The 26,909-nt window shown below is 42.9% G+C and overlaps 1 protein-coding gene across 1 annotated transcript in view; it reads left to right on the forward strand.

Moving 5' to 3' along the window:
* PCCB (propionyl-CoA carboxylase subunit beta) overlaps positions 1-26,909 on the forward strand; it is a 98,815-nt gene that overhangs the window by 38,317 nt on the left and 33,589 nt on the right. The window contains exons 7-9 of the mRNA XM_047782988.1: positions 794-902; positions 6,375-6,495; positions 8,310-8,391. Of these exons, the coding sequence (XP_047638944.1) occupies positions 794-902; positions 6,375-6,495; positions 8,310-8,391 (312 nt within the window). The remainder of the gene's footprint in view (positions 1-793; positions 903-6,374; positions 6,496-8,309; positions 8,392-26,909) is intronic.

Here is a 26,909-nt window from a genome sequence, read left to right on the forward strand (position 1 = left end):
CCTTTATTATCTTTAAATTATATATATATATAAAATATATGTTTTTTTGGTCTTTTTGTATTTTTAGGGCTGCACCCACGGCATATGGAGGTTCCCAAGCTAGGGGTCCAATTGGAGCTGTAGCCGCCAGCCTCCACTATAGCCATAGCAATGCCAGATCCGAGCCACGTCTGTGACCTACAACACAGCTCGTGGCAACACTGGATCCTCAACCCACTGAGCAAGTCCAGGGTTCGAACCTGCCTCCTCATGGATGCTAGCTGGGTTTGCCAACTGCTGAGCCATGACAGGAGCTCTTAAATCATCTTTAAATTATAAACTGAGAATTAAAATCCTGTTATCCTCCTGAAACACCAAACATTGTTATCAATGTCTCCAAATGGCTTCACTTAAAGTGACTGGTTAATTTTAGGCAATCTGCACACCATCACAGCGCTTTAGTTTCTTCATCCATACGTGGGGTGATAATAGTACCTCGGCTATCATGACACAATCCCATGAAATGCTTAGAAAAATTCTTAGTGCACAGCAAGCTGTGAATAGGGGCCACCTTTTAGGGTGCTCTACAGAGGAATGCCCTGGACATGTTAGCCAAACAATGTTAGCAGGTCATCTCACTGAGAGAGAACCAGGCAGTGGAGATTTTTTGTTCACCTGATCCAGGTGAGGCAGGGAAAAATATGTGTCTGTAATTTAGGTAGGCATCTGTGAGCTGCATCCTAACCTGATTCTGCCACCATGTCACTGTCTTCTCAGCTCTGAGACTGAACCTTCTGGGATTCTCTGGTTTCAGGACACCTCCTACTTGTTCATCACTGGTCCTGATGTTGTGAAGTCTGTCACCAACGAGGACGTGACCCAGGAGGAGCTCGGGGGTGCCAGGACCCACACCACCATGTCAGGTTAGAGGCCTTGAGGCGCCCCTCCGCTGTCAGACACTGAGATGAGTTGCCAGAGATAATGTGACCGTCTGTTACAAATACCACTTCACTGCCAGAATTTGAGAAGACTATAAATATGCTGTATTGACTACAGATACAGTAATAAGGGTGGATTTATATCTCAAACTTGTTAAATAGCAGGCTGCTACTAATGCTTTGGTAGTCTTTGAATTTTTCTTTTTTTCTGTTTTGGTTGCCCTGAAGCATGTGGAGTTCCTGGGCCAAGGATCAGATCTGAGTTGCATTTGTGACCTATGCTGCACCTGCAGCAACCCAGATCCTTAACCCACTGTGCCAGGCCAGGGATCCACCCTGCATCCCAGTGCTCCAGAGACACTGCTGACCCTGTTGCGCCGCAGCAGGAACTCCAGTCTGAAATTTTTGAGCTAGCAAGAATGATGGTTATAACAATTACGATTTATATAGTATAGTTGAACTTAAAAAAATTGCTTTTTTTTTGGTCTGCTCCATGACATATGAAGTTCCCAGACCAGGGATCAGATCTGAGCCACAGTTGGAACCTCTGCTGCAACTGTGACATCTCTGGGTCTTTAATCCACTGTGCTGGGTGGGGAACTGAACCTGCATCCCAGCAGTCCAGAGATGCTAAGTATCCCATTGTGCCACAATGGAAACTCCAAAATATGTTGCATTTTATTACTTTTTTTTTTACTCCAAAGTTGGGGTAGGTCTTAGAATAGGTGGCATTTTACCAGTCACCATTGGCCAAGTACAGTTGTAATGATGGTCAGGCCCATATGTTGACAATCTGGGTCATTGCTTCTCACCTCTTTGTTTCATAATGCTGCGTTCAAAATGTGTAAAGATTATTCTTTGCTTTGGCATCAAAACAGAAAAGTACTGTTTGTATAGAGAGGCCTGGAATTGAGAGCAGAGCATGAATCTGACATTAGTGAAGACAGTTGTCATTGGAATAATGATTGGAATTCCATATTTTCTTGGAAGAAGACCCCAAGTTGTGAAAGGATTGCCTACCACACAGGAAGCAATTTTACTGAAGACAGGAGAAGGAGCCTCCTTGAAAGATTTCAAAGCACTGAGAGGCTGGTGAGATAGTCTGTGCACTACATTGTACTGTGGTTAAGGCATTGGGTCCTCATTTAATCAGCAGCATTTCTTTCTTTGGGTGCATATAATGGAGGTATGTCTTAATGTCTTGAAGTCTAATGTTTGATTAAACATAGTTTAACAAAAGTTATAGTTCTTGATCTCTGCCCCGCCCCAAGTTGTTCCTCCTTCATCTCAGGTTGGGGTCAGCCTGTTAGTGCAACTCTGTGTGCAAGGAAGCCAAACAAACCAAACCATTGGCGTTTGGAGCATAGAAAGGTTTATTGCATGGCCATGCAAGCAAATGGGTGGCTTGTGCCCCTCAAGTATCCTGAAGGCCCTGAAACAAAATTGCAAAGTGTTTCAAAAGGCAAAGTGAGAGAGGGGCGTGGTTGGTTGTTGCAAACTTATTTGTGCAGAAATCCTTTGTTCTTGCAGCTGTACATGGAGGGCACAAAGTTCCTGTAAACCTCCAACAGGATACAAGTTATACTTAAGAGAGGAGCTAAAGCAGATGATATGGGGGAAGGGCCTGCCCTGGGAAGGCCCCAAAGGGTCCTGCTTTGTTACAAACCTGGGTGCACTCTTTTCCCTCACCCAGTGGCTCTCTGTCCAGCCCAGCATGCTTCTCACAGTAAATGCCCACAGCCTGTCATCACGCTCGCATCTCAGGGCTTAATTGGCAGCAGTTATTTTTCTTATTGGGATGTAAAATAATGTTGAGTCTTGATGGAATAAGATTTGTTGAAGTATGCTTTTTTCCCCTGATTTCACCAGTATTATATGTTTGTGGTAGACAGTTTAGAAAATCCAGGAGTAAAAATCACCAGGAGGGAGTTCCCTGGTGGTCTAGTGGTTAGGACTTAGCGCCTTCATTGCTGTGACCTGAGTTCAGTCCCTGATCAGGGAATTGAGATCTCACATCAAGCTGCTGCATACCATGCCCCCCCCCCAAAAAAATCATTAGGAATTTCATCACTCACAGATAATTACCACTCTTTTGTTTGTTTCTTTTTGGCCAGGGATTGAACCTGTGCCACAGCTGCACCATAAGCCACAGCAGTGACAATGCCGGACCCTTAACCTGATGAACCACCAGGGGACTCCACCACTCAATTTTTGGTTATAACCTGTAGCCTTTTCATGCAGATAGGTGGGAATACATATATGTATACATATATACATATATACACACACATACATATATATATATGCTCAAAGGTAGGTGTGTAATATTCTTTTCCCCTGACAGCTTAAGGTAATGAATAACTGTGAAGTTACATTTTCTTCTGCAGCATAATTTTAAAGGTAGCATTTGGTGTTCTTTCTGAGTCTGAGGCTCTTTGGTCAAGTCTGATGTACTTAGCTCTGTGTCCCCAAAAAAAAGACCCCAAAGATGCTTTATATACATATATATATATATATATATATATATATATATGCTTTTGATAACAGCTTTATTGAGATATAATTCACATACATGTATATGAACTTCCTACTTAAAGTATACAAGTCAGTGGTTTTAATATATTCAGTGTTAATTATCACCATGGTCAATTTTATTTTTATTTTTCAATTTTTCAGTTTTTTTTTTTGTCTTTTTAGGGCTGCACCTGCAGCATATGGAAGTTCTCAAGCTAAGGGTAGAATTAGAGCTACAGCTGCAGTTCTGTGCCACAGCCACAGCAGTGAGGGATCTGATCCCTGTCTGTGACCTTATGTCACAGCTCACGGCAATGCCAGATCCTTAACCCACTGAGAGAGGCCAGGATTGACCTCGTGTCCTCATGGACTCTAGTCAGGTTTGTTATTGCTGTGCCACGACAGGAACTCCACTTAGCATATATTTTTAAGGTTGTAGCATATTTTCTTATAGCATGTTGCAGCAAGAATCAGTAAATCATTCCTTTTTATTGCTGCATAATGTTTCAAGGTATGTATATGCCTCGTTTTGTTTATCTAGTGATAATTTTTTTCTTTTCTTTTTTTGTCCGCATTTGCAGCATGCAGACGTTCTTGGGCCAGGGGTCAAACCCACATTACAGCAGTGACCAGAGCCACAGCAGGGACAACGCCAGATCCTTAACCCACTGAGCTACCATGGAACACCTGTCTAGTGCTAATTTAACAAACATTTGGATTGTTTTCACTTTTTGAATGTCACGAATATGCTGCTATAAACACTCACGTACAAGGAGTTCCCGTCGTGGTGCAGTGGTTAACGAATCCGACTAGGAACCATGAGGTTGCGGGTTCGGTCCCTGCCCTTGCTCAGTGGGTTAATGATCCAGTGTTGCCGTGAGCTGTGGTGTAGGTTGCAGACGCGGCTCGGATCCCGCGTTGCTGTGGCTCTGACGTAGGCCGGTGGCTACAGCTCCGATTCAACCCCTAGCCTGGGAACCTCCATATGCCGAGGGAGCGGCCCAAGAAATAGCAACAACAACAACAACAACAACAACAAAGACAAAAAAAGACAAAAAAAAACACTCACGTACAAATTTTTGTCTAGGTGTATGTTTTTGTTTTCCTTAGGTGTATACCTAGGGGTGGAATTTCTGGGTCAGGTGGTACTCTGACTTTTTGAGGAAGCTACATGCTTTCCTGCATAGTGGCTATACCAATTTGTAAATGTTTCCTGAATGAAAGAATTCTGTCATGTTGGACATGCTTTTTATTTAGTCATTTATTCATTGAATACCTATGTGTCAAGTATTGTTCTATGTGCTAGGAAAACATTTGTGAGAGAAGATCTCTGCCTGTATAAGGTGTATATCCTAGCAGAGGAGATAGACAATAAACCATATAACTAAGGCATTCTAGAGAATGTTAAGCTAATATGTGCTCTGGACAAAATAGCTTGGGGTTGGGGGGCGGGGATTATTTCAGGCTGTTTTTTTTTTGTCTTTTTAGGGCCACAACCACAGCATATGGAGATATGGAGGTTCCTGGGCTAGGAGTGGAATTGGAGCTGCAGCCACTGGCCTAGGCCACAGCAATGCCAGACCTGAGCCGTGTCTGCGACCTACACCACAGCTCACGGCAACGCTGGCTCCTTAACCTGTTGAGCAAGGCCAGGGATTGCCCCTGCATCCTCATGGATACTAGTTGGGTTCATTAACTGTTGAGCCACGACAGGAACTCCTATTTCAGTTTTAAATACAGTGGCAAGGGCAGGCCTCACTGGCTAGTAGGTGAGCAGATGGGAGGGAGTGAACTGCATAGATGCCCGTGGAGAAGCATCACAGGCAGAGGCTCCTAAGGAAGGAGAGGGACTGGCACGCTTGGTGCACAGCAAGGAGGGTGGTTGGAATAGGGGCGTGACATGGTCTGACTTAGCTCAATTTGGGGTCCTGTCCTGTCCTGTCCTGTCCCACCTGCATCATATTGGAAGTTCCCAGGCTACGGGTAGAATTGGAGCTGTAGCTGCTGCCCTACGCCACTGCCACAGCAGCAGCAGCAGCAGTGCTGGATCTGAGCTGCATCTGTGACCTATGCCACTGTTTGCAGCAAAGCTGGGTCCTTAACCCACTGAGCAAGGCCAGGGACTTAACCTACATCCTCATGGAGACTACGTTGGGTTCTTAACCCACTGAGCCACAACGGAAACTCCAGAAAGCTCACTTGGGCTGCTGTGTGGGGAAGAGACTCTGGGGGCAATGGTGGAAGAAGCCAGGAGTCTGCTGGGGTGAACCTGAGAGAGAGCTCCTGGCCCCACTTTATCTGTCATGTCTGTGGCCCCATATAGCTGTTCTGTGATTTCAGAGTGTTCTTGAGGAATGATGGCTTGATTCGTTACTGGGGTTATGTGGTTTCCCTTTTCCCTCCTTCCTTCTACCATTGCAAAGTACCGTGCTGTGCCAGCTGTTATTTTTTATCATCCAGCTTTGTTGAGAGATGATGGACATATAACCAGGCTGCAGTGGTAAGACGGGCCTGGTCTGTACTGTGCTGGAGCTGATGTTCTTGGGGAGATGTCAGGCAATAAACAGGGCAATAGGTGCTACAGAGAAAAGTGTGACGAGAACTCCCACATGGTCCAGGCATGAAGAGTGAGGGGTGTGGGGAAGGTTGTGTTCTGGAGAGGGGTCGGAGAGAGGCTTCCGAGTAGGTGACATTAGAGCAAAGACCTGAATAATGAAAATAGTGACTCTAGGGCTCTTGGTACAGAGAAGAGGGAACAGGCTGCAGTAGCTGAGATCAGCCTGAAGGTGTGCGGAGTGTGGTATCCCATCCTCAGTGGGGGATGGGGACCATGGGGTCAGCAACACAGTCTGCTGCAGATGTGCCCTAGAAGGTACCCAGGGGCATGAAGCTGTGTCTCTGGCTGACAGTCACCCTGGCCCCTTACGTCTTCCTGTTTCTCAGGCGTGGCCCACAGAGCTTTTGACAATGATGTCGATGCCCTATGTAATCTCCGGGAGTTCTTCAACTACCTGCCTCTCAGCAATCAGGACCCGGCTCCCATCCGTGAGTGCCATGATCCCAGGTGAGTTGCAGGCCCAGTTCCTCTCATTTTTGCAAGTTGGCTTGTTCTTTTCTGGCCCCCAGGCTCTGGCAGGACCTCTAGGGTGTGCCCTGGTAGGCAGCTTGGAATAGCTTGTGGAGTGGAGTCAGGTGTAGGCATGGTGGTGGCATGTCTGGGTATAGAGACAAGAAAGATTTGATTCGATTTTACTATTTTTTTTTTCTTTTTTCGGCCACACCTATAGCATGTGAAAGTTCCCAGGCTAGGGGTTGAATTGGAGCTGCAGCTGTGACCTATGCCACAGCCACGGCAATGCTGGATCTGAGCAACATCTGTGATCTACACCACAGCTCACGGCAATGCTGGATCCTTAACCCACTGAGTGAGGCCAGGGATAAAACCTTCATTTTCACAGATACTGTGTTGGGTTCTTAACCCACTGAGCCATAATGGGAATGCTTGTTGTTTTTTTTTTTTTTTTTTTGTCTTAACATAAGTCAGTGTGAAATGTTGCATCCAGCATGCCCTTTAGGAAGTGTGCTTATGCATACCTGCTTGTGCCAGAGCTAGGGCAGTCCTGGGGAAGGGTATGTTGCCCACCTGATGACCTTCTTTCCTTCTTGCTGTTTGGGCCACTGCCTGATGGGGGCACCACAGAGTAAGCCAGAGCCCAGCTGTGGAAGCCATTGCTCTGGACCTCTGGCTGCTTTCTTCTCCACTTTGTTTTCTCTCTGATTTTGAAGCACTGACTTGGCCTGAACTACTTCTGCAGAAGGATTTGGAATTGTATCCCTTGGGAAGAAGCCATTTTCAGACACTGCTCCATGGGGTGGACCTGGGCTCCTACCTATGGGGCTGTGTCTGGGCCAGGGATATCCTGTAGAGTCATCCCCAGGACCCCTCCCTGTGTGCCTCTGCCTCACAACTCAGGGGACACAGCCGTGGCCCACTATGTGTAGTCATGAAAGGGAGGGTGGTCACCAGACCCAGAAGCTATGGGCAGAGCCTCCTTTTCCGGGCATCTGTACTATTTGGGGTTCTTGGAAGGTTTAGAACAACATTTGAAGGTGTTATGGCCCAAGGCCCCAGACATGTTGAATAGCCTGCTTTGGTCCAGCTGTGCCTCCTTTCTGTTCAGTACCAGGGAAGCTGTGTGCATAAACAGCAAATGAAAAGTAAGGACTGTGGAGTTCCTATCATTGCGCAGCAGAAACGAATCCAACTTGGAACCATGAGCTTGCATGTTCGACCCCTGGCCTCGCTCAGTGGGTTAAGGATCTTGCGTTGCCGTGAGCTGTGGTGTAGGTTGCAGACATGGCTCAGATCCTGCATTGCTGTGGCTCTGGCGTAGTCCAGCAGCTATAGCTCCGATTATACCCCTAGCCTGGGAACTTCCATATGCCACAGGTGCAGCCCTGAAAAGACAAACAAGACCAAAAAAAAAAAAAAAAAGTAAGGACTTTGTCATGGGTTGGGGCTGTGTCCAGTACCCTGATGGGGAGCTCTCTGGAAAGCTGGGCTTGATGGGATAGTGTCCTTTAATGCCCCACATGGTACCTAGAATGTAGAAGGTGTTCTGAGAGGATAAATGAAGGAATCCCATTCAGAGGAATATGTTAATCCCCCCCCCCCGCCCCCTAAATAGAAACAAAGATCTGGGTTGATATCAAGCTCGGGTTCAGTTTAACATGGTGGTAAGAAACGAATGCATCTTTGGGGATGGAATCGGTCCAGCCCCCATGATGTGCCTCCCCCATTTCCTCTCCCATCCCCTACCCACAGAAGGCAACAGGCTCTTCCATGTTGATTATATCTGCTGCTTTTTCTATCCAAAGTGACCGTCTGGTTCCTGAGCTTGACACAGTTGTCCCTTTGGAATCGACTAGAGCCTACGACATGGTGGACATAATATACTCTGTAAGTGCCTCACTTGTCTGTCTTGTCTGTGCTGGCTCAGCCATGTCTGTGTCATTGTGCTCTGGCTCAGTGATGCAGGACTGGATTTGTAGGCCTGAACATTGGGCAACAGCAGGGGGGGGGGGTGGGACACAGAGCCAGGGGCCACTGAGTTGTGTATTATGGGAAGAGCTAGTGGCTCTGGCCACCCTCCTCCTCAGATGGACTTGAGGGAGGAGCCAGTTGGGCCAGCAGAGCTCAGGGCTTGGTGCTTTGAGGCTCCTGGAGGAGCCATGTCTCCAGAGCCCAGAGTTGAGGCAGGAGGACTTTTATGTACCTCTGTTTGGAACCTCATGCTTGGAGTGCATTTTGTCTCTAGAGAAAGGAGAGTATGCAGGGTATTCTGTGACAGGGTCAAGGAGTGTGTGTAGGTCTGAGGAGGACAGGAGTCCTTTGTACCTTTTTTTTGGTGTGGTAGATTCCTGGGTCATTAAGAGGATAGCGTTGGGATGAACCAGGGGCATTTGTTGATGACTGTCATCTACCTCATACTTTTCTCTGCACACTGTGCTTTCAGCTGTCCTTGCTTCACTGAGCTCCGATAGCCCTGTGGGCACAGCCTCTCCCAGAGCCCTGGGTCTCCTAGTGACCTGTTCCTTCTCCCCCTGTCCTGTGGCCATGGCCAGATTCGGCCGCTCCTCGTTGCTGGATTCTGTAGTCTGTAGCATGCCCTTCGTTGACCTTAAGTACTCACCACACCCTCACAACCGTTCCTGTGCCTGTCTCACTCCTCTGCTCCTGGCCACTCCGGCCCTCAGTCTTTCCATTCTTCTGGAGCCCTCAGCCCCTCCTGGCCTCTGCTTCCTGGCCCAGCTTGAACTCTGCCATTTTGTCAGGTGTCAACACTTTTCTTAGTGCTGGTGGTGTGTATCACTGTGGTGAACAAAACCCTGCATCTGTGACCTCACATTTGGGTGAGAGCTTCAGAGAAAAACATACATGGGTAGTTTTATGTCCAATAATGTGAAGAAGGTAGAATGGGGTCTCTGTCATTAGTGCCCCAATTCTCTTTTGCCCCCATGGAGCCCCACCCCTGGTTCAAGGCTGTAGCCATCCCTCCAGCCAGCCAGCCATCCCATCCATCCATCCATCCACACATCCATCCAGCCAACCTATCTACCCCATCCATCCCATCCCATCCATCCATCCCATCCATCATCTATCCACCCCACCCCAGCCAGCCAGCCACCTAGCCATGTTGCCTACGCCTGTAAGAGGAAAGCCCCGGAACCCTACTTCAGCCTGAGGTGCGACCTTATGTGCCTCTCTGGCCCCTGGCTTGAATATGTGATGTGAACCTTCCCTCACCATTTTTTATTTTCTTCACTTTCCCTCATCCAAATCCTAACTTCCTTCTCAACTCCTCACTCTGATCAGACGACACTGGCATTTCCCTCATGGACAAAGTCTAGATCATCAGGTTTCTTGTTCCCTGCAGGTGACCATTTCTCCCTCCCCACTGTCCATCCCGTGTCCCTGGGTGCAAAGAATGAGGTACCTTCACCTGGGCCTCCTCACCCTAACCCTCCCTCTCTGGCATCTTGCTTTCTTTGACTTGGTGGCCACTTAGAAATTTCTGCTACACCATCTTAATGGTTTTTAAATAAAAACAAATAATGATATTTACAAAGGAAAAAGCTTACGTATAGAAACGTAAAATGAAATGCAAATCTTTTCTTTCTCTTTCTTATCCATTGTCTTTCCCAGAGGTAACCACTGATATTTTTCTTGCATATCTTTACAGGAAAAAAACTTACTTATCAGTATATTCACTTTGAACTAAATATTGTATTATGCACACTTTTGGACACCTTGCTCTTTTTCCACACTCCCCCCCCCCCGTCTCGGTGTTGCAGAAACCATGGCATCAGAAAGAGACAAATGGCACTCGGAGATGCGGAATAGCAAGGTTTTTTCAGCACCCTGCAGGCTCAGAGGAGTTGCCTCCAGAGGCTGAGCACTAGGTCTTTGTTCTGGGTAGATTTTATACAATACAGACTTCTAGGTCTTGCTTTTCCCAGCAAGCAGCTGGGCCCTGCCCCTTCCTGGGACAGACAGTGTTCCTGCCTAAGAAGCTGAGTAAACAAGATTACAAAAACAAAACTGATAAGCAATGCTTGGAGCACTGCTAGCAGAGTTGCTAGCAAGGACCCAAGGCATGTAGTTGCTACAAGATTACAAGAAGGGTGGTATGGGGTGAGCAAAGCTGCTGACAGGCATGTAGCTGCCTCCTCAGCTGGTGGGGGGGGTTGTCTCTTTAAAATTCTTACTTCAATGGCATACACATTTACCTTATTCCTTGTAATGACTATGTAGTACTCCATAATAATGTGGAACATTAAGCTTTATCATGCTGATGGACATCTAGATCTTCTACAGTATTTGCTTATAGTAGTGCTACAGTAAAAACCTGTATGTATCAGTATGTTTTTGTGACTATCCATTGGATCAGAAGTCAGTAATGGAATTTGATCATTGAGCAAGAATGCTTAAAAATTGTTTAAGAGAAAGGGGGGAGAATGATATTTCTAGGTAGTCAAAGTCTCCTAAATCCAAAACTCTGTAAACTCTTGAAAAACTGAAAGTATGTCAGTAAGAAGAAAAAATAAAATTAGTGTAAGTGGGAGATAGGAAGCTACAAACTTCAAATAACAATAAATAGAACAATAAACACCACTTTCTCATGGGACTGTTGCTTGAGTTCCAGCTACAAGCCTTTGTAGAGAGCTAGAAGAAGTGTTGAGACACTGTTAAAAAAAAAAAAAAGAAATTTAGGCAGAATCACTAAGAAAGAGTTCACTATAAGAGTGAAAAATACTGGAAAAAAGTCCTATTAGGTCAGAAGAGTTACTTCAGGGGAGGGACTTCAACATGTACAAGAATCAAGAAGGCAGTGTTGGAAAGGCATGGCTTCTGGGGAAGAAAATACTTAAAAGGAAGAAAGAGAGGCACATTTAGAAATTGTGAAGGGAAAAAAATTAAAGAGTTAATTTATGTGTCTGCAAGATATAAATTAAAAAAAGTGAGGTCATCCTTACCCCATTCCCTACTATGCTTTGTAAAATCAAGGCACCCGTTTATTAAAAGGCACTTTGCTATACTGACAGAAGAGGGCGCTCTTGAACTGGGAATCTTGTTCACAACCCAAACTGCTCTGTTTGCAAAATGCAGAGATACAAGTAGTTTATCTAGATAAAGCTATTTTAAAATAACAAATCAAAAAATGAGAGTAAAAAAATTTCAATTGATGGAGTTCCTATCATGGTGCAGCAGAAACGAATACCACTAGGAACAATGACGTTGTGGGTTTGGTCTCTGGCCTTGCTCAGTGGGTTAAGGATCTGGCGTTGCCACGAGCTGTGGTGTAGGTTGCAGATGTGGCTTGGATCTGACGTGGCTGTGGCTGGCAGCTTTAGCTCCAAGAGGACCTCTACCTCCATATGCTGTGGATGCAGCCCTAAAAAGCAAAAAAATAAATTAAAAAAACTTCAACTGACAAAACTCCCTTCACTATAAAAGTTAATCATGAGGTAGATGATCCTACTGCAGTTGAGTTCAGTACTCTCCCATAATCACCATGATTATATCAGGCTATGAAATCAGAAATTCAGAAACTAATGACAGGATGGACATAAAATGGCAAGAAGTAAAGTTAGAGGTGATTGGATTAAAATGGGAAGAAGGAACAAAATATATCAGAAATGAAGAAAGAATTACAGGGTGCTCTAGGGAGAATGTATTTAAATAAAATGTAATAAGGAATGTTGGAAAAAAGGTGGAAAGGCAAACAAGAAAATAAAGAGAAAGTTAAAAAATCGGAAAAAGGTGACTAAAGGGGAAGGTAGACAAAGAAGACGAAACATATGTATAATTGGAGCATCTGATGAAGGAAGAACAGGAACAGAATTAATGTTTAAAACTGTAATCCAAGAAAACATAGCTACATAGATAATCTAAGACCTAGCTACATGATGAAAGAACTCACTGTGTGTATGGGAAAATTAACCAGGAATGGTCAAATTTGAGTAAATATTCACATAGAACTAGTAGATTATTTTTTTTCATTTTTAAAAGTTTTATTGAAATATTGTTGATTTACAATGTTGTAACTTCTGCTGTGCAGAACTATTAAAATTTTTTTTTTTTTTGGTCTTTTTAAGGTCACACCTGTGGCATATGGAGGTTCCAAGGCTAGGGGTCTAATCGGAGCTACAGCTGCCAGCCTAGGCCACAGCCAGAGCAATGTGGGATCCTTAATCCACTGAGCAAGGGCAGGGATTGAATCCACCTCCTAATGGATACTAGTTGGGTTCATTAACCACAGAGCCACAATGGGAACTCCAGAACCATTAGATTTCTAAAAGAAAAGCCCTCAGGACTCTGAAGCAAAAAGATCAAATACCCTACAAAGTTGAGAGAATTAGAGTAGCATCAGAATTCTCAAAAGCAACTTATGAAGCAAGGCAACAATGGAAAAGCAGTTTCAGGAGACTCCAGGAAAGAGTATGGGACCAAAGATTTTACATTTGGCCAAGATGATGTATCAAGGCTAAAGACAGCCAGTTTTAAATATGCAAAGCTGAGGGAATTCTGTGTGCCTAGCTCTTTTTTTTTTTCCTCCCATACCCACAGCACATGGAACTTCCTGGGCCAGGAGTTGAACCTGTGCCACAGCAGCGACTTGAGCCACTGCAGTGACAACACTGGATCCTTAACCCACTGTACCACAGAGGAACTCCCCCCAAGCTCTTCTTGAGGAAACTACTAGGGGATGAGTTTCATTCTATCAAGAGAAGACTAGAGAAATTTTAGCAAAAGGATTGGTGGTGATCTGATAAGATTAAAAACAAGGCTGAGGGGAGCTCCCATTGTGGCTCAGTAGTAACAAACCCAACCAGGATCCATGTGGATGTGGGTTTGATCTCTGGCCTCACTCAGTTGAGTGAAGGATCTGGCATTGCCATGAGCTGTAGTGTAGGTTGCAGATGCAGCTTGAATCTGGTGTTGCCGTGGCCTAGGCTGGCAGCTGTAGCTCCGATTGGAACCCTAGTCTAGGAACCTCCATATGCCTCGGGTGTGGCCCTTAAAAGAAAAAAAAAAAAAAAAGTCTGGGAATGAGAGTGGAGCACGATATATAAAAACTGTGTTTTAGTTGCAGAAAAAAATGCCACTGGGAGAAGGAAGAGGGAAAGGACATAACAGACTAAGTTCACTGATTGCTGTGACTCAACAGATAATGTTAAAAATAGAAAACCCAGTTAATGAAACATTAAATGAAGAAACAGACTAAGGACATTAAAAAAGTGTATGACAAGAATTTGTGCTATGGGACAGTGGGATGAGTGGTGTCTTTGCAGCATCAGGATGTAGGTTCCATCCCCAGCCCAGCACAGTGGGTTAAAAATCTGGTGTTGCTATAGCTGTGGCATAGATCGCAGCTGTGGCTCAGATCTGATCCCTGGTTAGGAAACTTCTATGCTGCAGGGTGGCCAATGGAGTAAAAAAAGTATAATGACAAAGGTGAGCACTAGACCAAAAATATAAATCTTTGTAAATAGTAATGTAAAACGTATCACTTAAAAATGTAGCATGGTACACAGAATAATTACAAAAATAAAAAATAAACATCTGAAATAATAATAAATATGAATGGCTTATTAAACTCATTTATCTCATTTATTAAAAGAAAAAATGTTCAATATACCTCATAAACAAGTGATTCAGGAAAGTTAAGTATAAGGGATAGGCAAAGGTATGTCAGGAGAATAGAAACAAAGCAGCGTGTATGAGCCCAGTGTTGGATAATGTAAAATTCAAGTCTATTAACTGTGACAAGCAAAGACATTTTCAAACCTGAAAAATTCAGTTCACAATGATGAGGTAAAAGATCTATGCTCTAAATCATACAACAATCATCTTTAAAAAGGAGAAATTATGAGATCCAAGGAGACATAGGTAGAAACAATAATAGATTTAAACACATAATAATTAGTACAAAGCAGGTCAAATGGACAAAAATAAATAAGATGTAGAAGACCTCAATAGTATCATGGATAGATCTTAAGGATCTATTTCAGACCTTAAAATAGGCAATCAGTCTTATTCTCAAGTACACGTGAAACATTCACAAAAGTTGTTGATCACATATTTGATCAGAAAGAAAGCATCCTCACATTCCATAAAGCAAAAATGTTACAAACAACAGTAATCAGGACTAGAAACTTAGAGTTACAGCAAAGACAGTGTCTCATTTGGAAATAAATCTGTTAATTATTGGATAAATGGAGAGAATATAAACCAAAATGACAGAATTCTGAGAGGATAAAGATAACAAAAACATTATAATCAAAATCTGAGTTGAAAATTTATAGCCTTCAAAATTTAGTAAAAAAATGAAAAAAGGAAAATAAACTCTCCACTCCAAAAGCTGAAGAAGAAAGAAAATATTCTGAAGAATTGCAAGAAAGGATTTAGTAAGGATAAAAGCAGAATTTTTATGATTTAGGAAGTAGAAAAACAGCTGTAACTAATGAAATAAAATACTAGCTAGCTAACTTAAAAAAAGAGGCACAAAAATAAAGTGAAAAGGAGAAATAACCACAGAGAAGAAATTTTTTTTTGGCAGGGGTCAGGGGGAGGAAGGGGTCGGATGGAGCTGCAGCTGCTGGCCTACACCAGAGAGCCACAGCAACGGATGATCCGGGCTGCGTCTGCAACCTACAGCACAGCTCACAGCAATGCCAGATCCTTAACCCACTGAGTGAAGCCAGGGATCGAACCCACAACCTTATTATGGTTCCTAGTCGGATTCATTTCCGCTGCACCATGATGGGAACTCCAAGAAATTTTGAAATCATGAGAGGTTAGATGAATTGGATATTTTATTTGAAAAATACATTTACCAAAAATTGACCCCACTAGAAGTAGAAAGCTTAAGTGGACCAAGTTACATAAGGAGTTATTTCACAAAAAATGCAACAGGCCCAGGATAGCTTCATGTGGGAATTCTGTGAAACCTTCAAAGATCCCAGTGCTACATAAATTGTTTCAGAGCATCATAGACAGTAAAAAAACAAAACACATACTATGTTGAATAAAAGTGTTGAGAGTGGGTATGCTTGTCTTGTTACAGATTTTAGCAGGAAGGCTTTCAGCTTTTCTCCATTGAGTATTAGATTTGCTGTGGGTTTGTTGTAAATGGCTTTTACTATGTTAAGGTATGTTCATTGTATACCTACTTTGGTAAGAATTTTTATCATGAATGGTTACTGGACTTTGTCAAATGCTTTTTCTGCGTTTACTGAGATGATCATGTGACTTTTGACTTTTTTTTTTTTGTCCTTTTGCCATTTCTCGGGCCGCTCTCACGGCATATGGAGGTTCCCAGGCTAGGGGTCGAATCGGAGCTGTAGCCACCGGCCTACGCCAGAATCCGAGGCGCGTCTGTAACCTACACCACAGCTCACAGCAACACCAGATCGTTAACCCACTGAGCAAGGGCAGGGACTGAACCCGCAACCTCATGGTTCCTAGTCGGATTCGTTAACCACTGTGCCACGACGGGAACTCCTGATTTTTTTTAATGTGATGTATGATGTTGATTGATTTACATATGTTAAACCATCCTTGTGAACCTGGGATGAATCCCACTTGGTAGTGGTGTATGATCTTTTTTATATGTTGTTGGATTCAGTTGGCTAAAATTTTGTTGAGAATTTTTGCACCTATATTCATCAAAGATATTGCCCTATAACTTTCTCTTAGGGTAATATCTTTGGTTTTGGTATTAGGGTGATGGTGGCTTCATAGAAGATCTTTGAGTGCTCCTTCTTCAACCTTTCGGAAGGTTTTAAAAAGGATGGGTATAGCTTCTTTGTATGTTTGGTAGAATTCACCTGCGAAGCCATCTGATCTTGGGCTTTTGTTTGTAGGAAGTGTTTTTATTACATACTCGATTTCATTTCTAGCGATTGGTCTGTCCAATTGATCTCTTTCTCCTTGACTTAGTTTTGTCACACTGTATGTCTCTAGAAAGTTGTGCATTTCTTCTAGGTTGTCAAATTTGTTGGCATATAATTGTTCATAGTATTCTCTTATGGTTGTTTGCATTTCTGCATTATCCGTTGGGATTTTTCCTTTTTCATTTCTTATTTTGTTTGAGTTCTTTCTCTTCTTTTTTTGGTGAGTCTGGCCAGAGGTTTGTCAATTTTGTTTACCCTTTGAAAGAACCAGCTCTTGGTTTTATTGATTTTTTTATTTTTTCTTTAGTGTGTTTGTTTGTTTTTGCTGTTTAGGGCTGCACCCTTGTCATATGTAAGTTCCCAGGCTAGGGGTCGAATCAGAGCTACAACTGCCGGCGTACCCCACAGCCACAGCAATGCTAGATTTGAGCCATGTCTGCGCCCTACACCACAGCTCCTGGCAATGCTGGATCTTTAATTCACTGAGTGAGGCCAGGAATTGAACCTGCATCCTTGTTGGTCCTAGTCAGGTTTGTTACTGCTGAACCACTATAGAAGCTCCTCTGTTGTTTTTTGAATCTCTTATTTTATTGATTTCCTCTCTGATCTTTATGATTTCCTTCCTTCTGCTGACTTTTGGTTTTGTTTGTTCTTCTTTTTCTCATTCTTATAGGTGGTAGGTTAAGTTGTCGATTTGAGATTTTTCTTATTTTTTGAGGAAGGCCTGTATAGCTATGAACTTCCCTCTAAGCACTGCTTTTGTGGCATCCCATTTTTTTTTTTTTATTACTCAAATGAATTTATCACATCTGTAGCTGTATAATGATCATAATAATCCAGTTTCACAGGATTTCCATCCCACAGCCTAAGCCTATCCCCCTACCCCCCGAACTGTCTCCAATGGAGACCATAAGTTTTTCAATGTCTGTGAGTCAGCATCTGCTCTGCAAAGAAGTTCAGTCTGTCCTTTTTTCAGATTCCACATGTCAGTGAAAGCATTTGATGTTGGTGTCTCATCATATGGCTGACTTCACTTAGCATGATAATTTCTAGGTCCATCCATGTTGCTAAAAATGCCGGTGTTTCATTCCTTTAAATGGCTGAGTAATATTCCATTGTGTATATGTACCACATCTTCTGGATCCACTCCTCTGTAGATGGACATTTAGGTTGTCTTGGCTATTGCAAATAGCGCTGCAGTGAACATTGGAGTACATGTGTCTTTGCGAGTCGTGGTTTTCCCTGGATAGATGCCCAGGAGTGGGATTGCTGGATCAAATGGTAGTTCTATGTTTAGTTTTCTGAGGAATCTCCATACTGTTTTCCAGAGTGGTTGCACCAATTTACAATCCCACCAACAGTGTACTAGGGTTCCTTTTTCTGCACACCCTCTCCAGCACTTATTGTGTGTAGACTTGGATGATGGCCATTCTGGATGGTGTAAGGTGGTAGCTCATAGTGGTTTTGATTTGCATTTCTCTAATAATGAGTGATGCTGAACATATTTTCATGTGTTTTTTGGCCATCTATGTCTTCTTTGGAGAATTGACTGTTTAGATCTTCTGTCCATTTTTGGATGGGGTTGTTTGTTTTTTGGGTATGGAGCTGAAGAAAGTGCTTGTAAATTTTGGAGATCAATCCCTTGTCAGTTGATTCACTTGCAAAGACTTTCTCCCAATCTGTGGGTTGTCTTTTCGTTTTGTTTAGGGTTTCCTTTGCTGTACAGAAACTTTTCAGTTTGATAAGATCCCATTTGTTTATTTTTGTTTTTATTGTCCATACTCTAAGAGGTGGATCTGAGAAGATGTTGCTGTCATTTATGTCAGAGAGTGTTTGGCCTATGTTTTCCTTTAGGAGTTTTATAGTGTCTGATCTTATATCTAGGTCTTTAATCCATTTTGAGTTTTTTTTTTTTTTTTTTGCTATTTCTTGGGCCACTCCCGCGGCATATGGAGGTTCCCAGGCTAGGGGTCGAATCGGAGCTGTAGCCACCAGCCTACGCCGGAGCCAAAGCAACGTGGGATCCGGGCCGCGTCTGCAACCTACACCACAGCTCACGGCAATGCCGGATCGTTAACCCACTGAGCAAGGGCAGGGACCAAACCTGCAACCTCATGGTTCCTAGTCGGATTCGTTAACCACTGCGCCACGACGGGAACTCCCTTGAGTTTATTTTTGTGTATGGTGTTAGGGAGTGTCCTAATTTCATTCTTTTCCAAGTGGCTGTCCGGTTTTCCCAGCACCACTTATTGAACGGGCTTGTCTTTTCTGCATTGTATATTCATGCCTCCTTTGTCATAGGTGAGTTGGCTGTAGGTGTGTGGGTTGAATTCTGGGCTTTCTGTCCTGTTCCACTGAGCTATATTTCTGTCTTTGTGCCAGTACCGTGCGGTTTTTGATGACTGTTGCTTTGTAGTATAGTCTGAAGTCCGGGAGCCTGATTCCTCCAGCTCCATTTTTCCTTTTCAGGATGCCTTTGGCTATTCTGGGTCTTTTGTGCTTCCAAACAAACTTTAAAATATTTTTTTCGAGTTCTGTCAAAAATGTCCTTGGTAATTTGATAGGGATTGTATTGAATCTGTAAATTGCTTTAGGTAGTATAGTCATTTTGATAATATTAACTCTTCCAGTCCATAAGCATGGTATATCTTTCCATCTATTTGTGTCATCTTTGATTTCTTTCATCAGTGTCTTATAGTTTTCAGCGTACAGGTCTTTTTTTTTTTTTTTGTCTTTTGTTGTTGTTGTTGCTATTTCTTGGGCTGCTGCCGAGGCATATGGAGGTTCCCAGGCTAGGGGTTGAATCGGAGCTGTAGCCACCGGCCTACGCCAGAGCCACAGCAACACGGGATCCAGGCCGCGTCTGCAACCTACACCACAGCTCACGGCAACGCCGGATCGTTAACCCACTGAGCAAGGGCAGGGACCGAACCTGCAACCTCATGGTTCCTAGTCGGATTCGTTAACGACTGCGCCACGACGGGAACTCCGGTCTTTTGTTTCTTTAGGTAGGTTTACTCCTAGGTACTTTATTCTTTTGGATGCAATGGTAAACGGGATTGCTTCCCTAATTTCTCTTTCTGCTCTTTCATTGTTAGTGTATAGAAATGGTGTTGATTTCTGTGTGTTAATTTTGTATCCTGTGACTTTGCCAAATTCATGGATGAGCTCTAACAGTTTTCTGGTAGAGTCTTTAGGGTTCTCTAGATATAGTATCATGTCATCTGCAAATAGGGATAGTTTTACTTCTTCCTTTCCAATTTGGATTCCTTTATTTCTTTTACTTCTCTGATTGCTGTGACTAGGACTTCCAAAAATATGTTGAAGAGTAGTGGTGAGAGCGGACATCCTTGTCTTGTTCCTGTTCTCGGTGGGAATTCTTTCAGCTTTTCACCATTGAGAAAGATGTTCGCTGTGGGTTTGTCATGTATAGCCTGTATTATGTTGAGGTAGGTTCCTGCTATGCCCACTTTCTGAAGGGTTTTTATCAGGAATGGGTGTTGGATTTTGTCAAAGGCTCTTTCTGCATCCATTGAGGGGATCATATGGTTTTTATTCTTTAGTTTGTTGATGTGTATCACACTGATGGATTTGCGGATATTGAAGAACCCTTGCATACCTGGGATAAATCCCACTTGATCATGATGTACAATCCTTTTAATGTATTGTTGGATGTGGTTTGCCAGTATTTTGTTGAGGATTTTTTCATCTATGTTCATCAGTGAAATTGGCCTGTAGTTTTCTTTTATTGTGGAGTCTTTGTCTGGTTTTGGTATCACGGTGATGGTGGCCTCATAGAATGAGTTTGGGAGTATCCCTTCCTCTGCAATTTTTTAAAAATAGTTTCAGAAGGAGAGGTGTTAGCTCTTCACTAAATGTTTGATTGAATTTGCCTGTGAAGCCCTCTGGTCCTGGACTTTTGTTTGTTGGAAGTTTTAAAATCACAGTTTCAATTTCAGTTCTTGTGATTGGTCCGTTCATCTTTTCTATTTCATCTTGGTTTAGTCTTGGAAGATTGTACTTTTCTAAGAATTTGTCCATTTCTTCTAGGTTTTCTGTTTTATTGGCATATAGTTGCATATAGTAGTAGTCTCTTATGATCCTTTGTATTTCTGTGATGTCTGTTGTTACTTCTCCTTTTTCATTTCTAATTTTATTGATTTGAGTCCTCTCTCTTTTTTTCTTGAGAATTCTTGCTAAGGGTTTATCAATTTTGTTGATCTTTTCAAAGAACCAGCTTTTCGTTTCATTGATCTTTTCTATGGTTTTCTTTGTTTCTGTTTCATTGATTTCTGCTCTGATCTTTATGATTTCTTTCCTTCTACTAACTTTAGGTCTTGTCTGTTCTTCTCTCTCGAGCTGCTTTACATGTAAAGTTAGCTTGTTTATTTGAGCTTTTTCTTGTTTCCTGAGGTGGGGTTGTATTGCTGTGAATTTTGCTCTTACAACGGCTTTTGCTGCATCCCATAGGTTTTGGAGTGTCGTATCTTTGTTGTCATTTGCTCTAGGTATTTTTTAATTTCCTCTTTGATTTCTTCAGTGATCCGTTGGTTGTTTAGTCTCCACGTGTTTATGTTTTTTGCAGATTTTTTCTTGTTGTTGATTGCCAGTCGTAAAGCGTTGTGGTTGGAAAAGATGCTTGATATGATTTCAATTTTCTTAAAGTTACCGAGGTTGGATTTGTAGCCCAGGATGTGATCAATCTTAGAGAATGTTCCATGTGCACTTGAGAAGAATGTGTATTCTGTTGCTTTTGGATGGAATGTCCTATAAATAGCTATTAAGTCCATCTGGTTTAATGCATTATTCAGGTCCTTTGTTTCCTTAATGATTTTCTGTCTGGTTGCTGTGAGTGGGGTGTTAAAGTCCCCCAGTATTATTGTGTTATTATTGATTTGTCCTTTTAAGGTTGTTAGCAGTTGCCTTATATATTGTGGTGAACCTATGTTGGGTGCGTAGATATTTAAAATTGTTATATCATCTTCTTGGATTGATCCTTTGACCATTATGTAATGTCCTTCTTTGTCTCTTAAAATACTCTTCATTTTAAAGTCTATTTTGTCTGATATGTGTATTGCTAACTCCAGCTTTCTTTTGATCCCCATTTGCATGAAATATTTTCTTCCATCCTCTCACTTTCAATTTGTATGTGTCCTTAGAAGTGAAGTGGGTCTCTTGAAAACAGCATATATATGAGTCTTGTTTTTGTATCCATTCAGCCAGCCTGTGTCTTTTGGTTGGAGCGTTTAGTCCATTACCATTTGTAATTATTGATATGTATGTTCTTATTGCCATTTTATGAATTGCTTTGGATTTGTTTTTGTTGCTCTTTTTTCTTCCTTCTTCTCTTGTTCTTTTCTGCCTAGAGAAGTTCCTTTAGTATTTGTTGTAAGGCTGGTTTAGTGTTGCTGAATTCTCTCAGCTGTTGCTTATCTGTGAAGGTTTTGATTTCTCCTTCTCGGGGTATTCCTCCTTTGGTTTATTTTATATGGTACTCATTGTACTTCCTGGATTTGAGTGAGTGGTTCCTTTCCCATGTTAGGGAAGTTTTTGGCTATTATCTCTTGGAATATTTTTTCTGTCCCCTCTTCTCTCTCTTCGCCTTCTGGCACCCCTATAATATGGATGTTGGTGCGTTTAATGTTGTCCCAGAGTTCTCTGAGACTTTCTTCATTTGTTTTCAATCTTTTCTGTTCCGCATCCGTAATTTCCACTAATCTGTCCTCCGTCTTACTTATTCGTTCTTCTGCGTCCTGTATCATTCTGCTTTTGGCTGCTTCTAGTAAATTTTTTATTTCAGTTATTGTATTTTGCATCTCTTCTTGTTTAAATTTTATATCTTGTATCTCTTGTATCTCTTTACAGTGTTTCCTGTAAGTTATCCATCTTTGCCTCCAGTTTGTTTCCAATGTCTTGCATCATCTTCAGCATTAACAGTCTAAAGTCTTTTTCCTGGAAGCTGAGAATCTCCTGATCACTTAGCTGATTTTCTGGGGTTTTTCCTTTCTCCCTCATCTGAGTTATAGTTCTCTGTCTTTTCATTTTTATAGGTTTTTGGTGTGGTGACTTTTTTACAGATAGTAGAGTTGTAGCCTCTCTTACTTCTGGTGTCTGCCCTTTTGTAGCTGAAGTTGGTGTGGGGGCTTGCTGTAGGATTCCTGAGGAGAGGGGCTGATGCCTGCTCACGGGTAGGTGGAGCTGATTCTAATCCCTCTGGTGGGTGGGACTGAGTCTCTGGATGGGATTAGAGGCATCTGTGTGCCTGAGGGGTCTTTAGGTAGCCTGTTTACTGAGGGGTGGGGCTGTGATCCCACCTGGGTTGTTGTTTGCCCTGGGGCTTCTCAGCAGGTGACATTTTCCCAAAATGGCCACCTCCAGAGAAAGACAGGGCTGCTGAATATTCCCAAGGGCTTTGCTGCCAATGTCCTTCCCTCAATACAAGCCACATTCACCCCTGTTTCCCCAGGATATCCTCTGAGAACTTCAGTCAGGTTTGACCCAGATTCCCATGGAGACTTTGCTTTGCCCTGGGACCCAGTGCACATGAAAGTCCGTGTGTACCTTTTAAGAATGGAGTCTCCATTTACCCCAGTCCCATGGAGTTTCTGCACACAAGCCTCACTGGCCTTCAATGCCAGATGCTCCAGGGCTCTTTCTCTCCGTGCCAGATCCCCACATGAGAGAGTTTGATGTGTGGCTCAGAACTCTCCTGTAGGTGAGTCTCTGTGAACCAGTTAGTTTCCAGTCTTTGGAGCTTCCCACTCAAGAGGTATGGGGTTGTTTATATCATGAAATCGACCCTCCTACCTCTTGATGTGTCCTCCTCTTTTTTTTCTGGAGTAGGATATCTTTTTTAAGGTTTCCAGTCCATTTGGTTGAAGATTGCTCAGCCTTTAGTTGTGAATTTTGTTGTTTTTAGGAGAGAAGTTGAGCTCCAGTCCTTCTATTCTTTTTTTTTTGTCTATTTGCTATTTCGTGGGCTGCTTCCGCGGCATATGGAGGTTCCCAGGCTAGGGGTCTAATCAGAGCTGTAGCCACCAGCCGAAGCCAGAGCAACAGCAACTCGGGATCCGAGCCGCGTCTGCAACCTACACCACAGCTCACAGCAACGCCGGATCGTTAACCCACTGAGCAAGGGCACGGACCAAACCCCGCGACCTCATGGTTCCTAGTCGGATTCGTTAACCACTGCGCCACGATGGGAACTCCCAGTCTTTCTACTCTTAGTCCCATCTCAAAGTTTTAAAATCCTGATAGTTGAATATGTTTTTTCCAATCCCAATATGACGTTACCGCAAGCCTTTTATTTCCTTGGCGTTTAATCTGGTTTCTCACACGTATGGGGAGCCTTATGCAGAGGCCTCGCTCCCTGCATTTGAGGCCTGTGTTTTTCATGGGAAGCAGCTGTGTGGACACCTCAGCTTGCTGGGTGGCACTGTGCAGAGGTGTTGCATGTTGCTGCACTCAATTCAAGATCTGGGCTCCATCCCTGGCAGCGGTGGTGGTGGCATGGGCCTGGTGGCGGCAGCAACAACCACTCCACATCCCATATTTTGAATGGCTTTTCTTCATTATCATTTGCCTCGAGGTATTATTAATTTCCTTTTTGATTTCCTCATTGACCCATTGGTTTTTTAGTAGCATGTTGTTTAATCTTCATGTAGTCAGTTTTTTCTCATGTCTTTTCCTGTGGTTGATTTCTAGTTTCATGCCATTGTGGTCAGAGAAGGTACTTGAAATAATTTCCATTACTTCTAAATGTGTTGAGGCTAGTTTTGTGCCCCAGTATGCGGTCAGTCCTTGAGAATGTTCCATGTATACCTAAAAGAATGTGTATTCTGATTTTTTTGCATGTAATGTCCTAAAGATGTCAATTAAGTCTAAGTTTTCTATTGTGTCATTTACAATCTCTGTTGCCTTATTGATTTTCTGTTTAGAAGATCTGTCCATTGATGTGAGCAGGGTGTTAACAGTCTCCTACTATTATTGTATTCCCATCAATTTCTCCTTTTATGTCAATATTTGTTTTATGTATCTGGGTGCTCCTATATTAGAGGTGTTGACGATTGTTAACAACATCTCTTCTTGATCCTCTTCTTGAATGGATCCTTTTATCATTAGTGTCCTTTTTGTCTTCATTATGGCCTTCATTTTAAAGTCCATTTTGTCTGATATACTTTCTTTCTGTCTTTTTCCATTCACATGAAGTATCTGTTTCCATCCCCTCACTTTCAATTTATATGTGTCCTTTGCTCTAAGGCAAATCTCTTGGAGACAGCATATTGTAGGGTCTTTTTTTTTTTGGTCTTTTTGTCTTTTTGCCATTTTCTTGGGCCACTCCCACAGCATATGGAGTTTCCCAGGCTAGGGGTCGAATTGGAGCTGTAGCCGCTGGCCTATGCCAGAGCCACAGCAATGGATCCGAGCCGCGTCTGCGACCACAGCTGCCACAGCTCACGACAACGCTGGATCCTTAACCCACTGAGCAAGGCCAGGGATTGAACCTGCAACCTCATGGTTCCTAGTCGGATTCGTTAACCACGGAGCCACGATGGGAACGCCTTTTTTTTTTTTTTTGTCTTTTCTAGGGCCGCACCCACAGCATATGTAGGTTCCCAGGCTAGGGGTTTAATTGGAGCTGTTGCTGCTGGCCTTCACCACAGCCACAGCAATGCCAGATCTGAGTCACGTCTGCGACCTACACCACAGCTCATGGCAATGCCAGATCATTATTCCACTGAGCGATGCCAGGGATTGAACCCGCAACCTCATGGTTCCTAGTCGGATTTGTTAAGCACTGAGCCACGATGGGAACTCCGGGTCTTGTTTTTTTATCCAGTCTGTCACTCTGTGTCTTTCGATTGGAGCCTTCAGTCCATTGACATTTAAGATAATTATTGATAGATATGTATTTATTGCCATTTTATACCTTGTTTTCCACTCGAGTCTGTTACTTTTTTGTTCCTTTCTTTTTTTGGTTGGATGATTTCCTTTGATTTTATGCTTGTGTCCTCTTCTTTTTAGGTTTTGTGAATATATTGTTTGGTTTTGATTTGTAGCTGCCCTGTTTTTCAAGTATTTTAACTCCTCCTTTATCTGCTTGTTTTAGCTTGATAGTCATATAGGCTCAAACACATTGTGAGACAAAGAGTCTAGGTTTTTTTTACTTTCCTTCCCCACATTTTATGATTTTGAAGTACTTTTTTGACATCATCATGTTTGTACTTTTGCTGTTTCTTGTGTCTATCATCATTTTTATAAAAGGTTTTTTTTTTTTTTTCCTTTTAGTTCTGTATACTGGCTTATATAGGTGATTCCTTTCCAACGTGTTATATAGTGGCCAGGCTTTCATGGAAAATAAAACTAAACTTTTCCTTCTCATAGTTTGAGGGTCAGACTTTTCCCAGTTTTTCAAAGCACATGTCAGAGGATTTGCTATTGAGGAGTGCACCAGGCTCAAGGATGTGGTTCCCATCTGAAAAAGAGAAAAAGACCAGCGTCCAATGCCAGTTGTCCTTTCTCCGTTGTGTGAGGGTGTCCCCTCTCTTGTACAGAGCAGCTAGACGTTAGTGGTCACATTCCCTTCTGACCTTAGGCTGACTGGAATTAACCACTCCTTACCAGTGTAGCCTCTTCTCTCATCATCCCTGCGCATTGTCTGTCTCTGGACAGAGGTGAAGAAAACCCAGACGTACAGGCCCTGTCCTGAGCTTTCAAACCTAAGATGCTCGCTCTGACATGCTCTCTGTTAATATAGGAAAGTTCCTAAGCCATAGTTAACTGGTAAGCTGGCTGTCTCTTTCTCCAACCAGGGTGAAAGTAAATAGCAAAAAGCAAAACTGACCATGTCTGGGCTCTGAGACTAAACACTTGGCCTAATTCGGATGAATATTAGTTATGAACTCCTTCCTCACAGGTTTGGTAACAATTCAGGGAAGTCTTAACATCAAGAGATCTGTTTCTTTTGCCCCCCACAGCTCCATTTGAGGTAATAGCAAAGGAAAAAGGATCGGATTAGTCGAGCCCTTTAAAGGACTCCTAAGGAGATTGGGCATCACTTGATGAGAAGAATATAACAGTGACCAAGCCCAGCATAGGAGACAAGGCCGAATTCATAGAAGAGGTGGTATCAATTGGCCTAAAGCCCAAGGAGTACTAACTAGCTAAAAATAGCAAGGGGTAAAAGGCCAGAAGTACCATACGATGGGATGTACTTAAGATTCAAGGGGAACTCCCTAAGCTTACAGAACTGGCTTATGAGGACTTTTGTCCATATAACCCTTAGCATTTTTTTTTCCCTCCCACAGTGCAAGGGATGTCCTTGTGTCTTGTCCTCTTAGGGATACCACTAAAAGATTTCTATTAAAATTGGACTCTGGCCACTCAACTGATATCATTTACTGTAAATTGCTGGCTCCTAACATATTGTAGGAAGCAGGGAAGGCGGAGTGAGGGTCTCCTAAGGGGTTAGAGACGGCTACTTTGAACCCTTTATCACCCTTCAAGAATTTACAAAAA

The sequence above is a fragment of the Phacochoerus africanus genome, chromosome 1 (genome assembly GCF_016906955.1).
Source record: "Phacochoerus africanus isolate WHEZ1 chromosome 1, ROS_Pafr_v1, whole genome shotgun sequence".
NCBI lineage: Eukaryota > Metazoa > Chordata > Mammalia > Artiodactyla > Suidae > Phacochoerus > Phacochoerus africanus.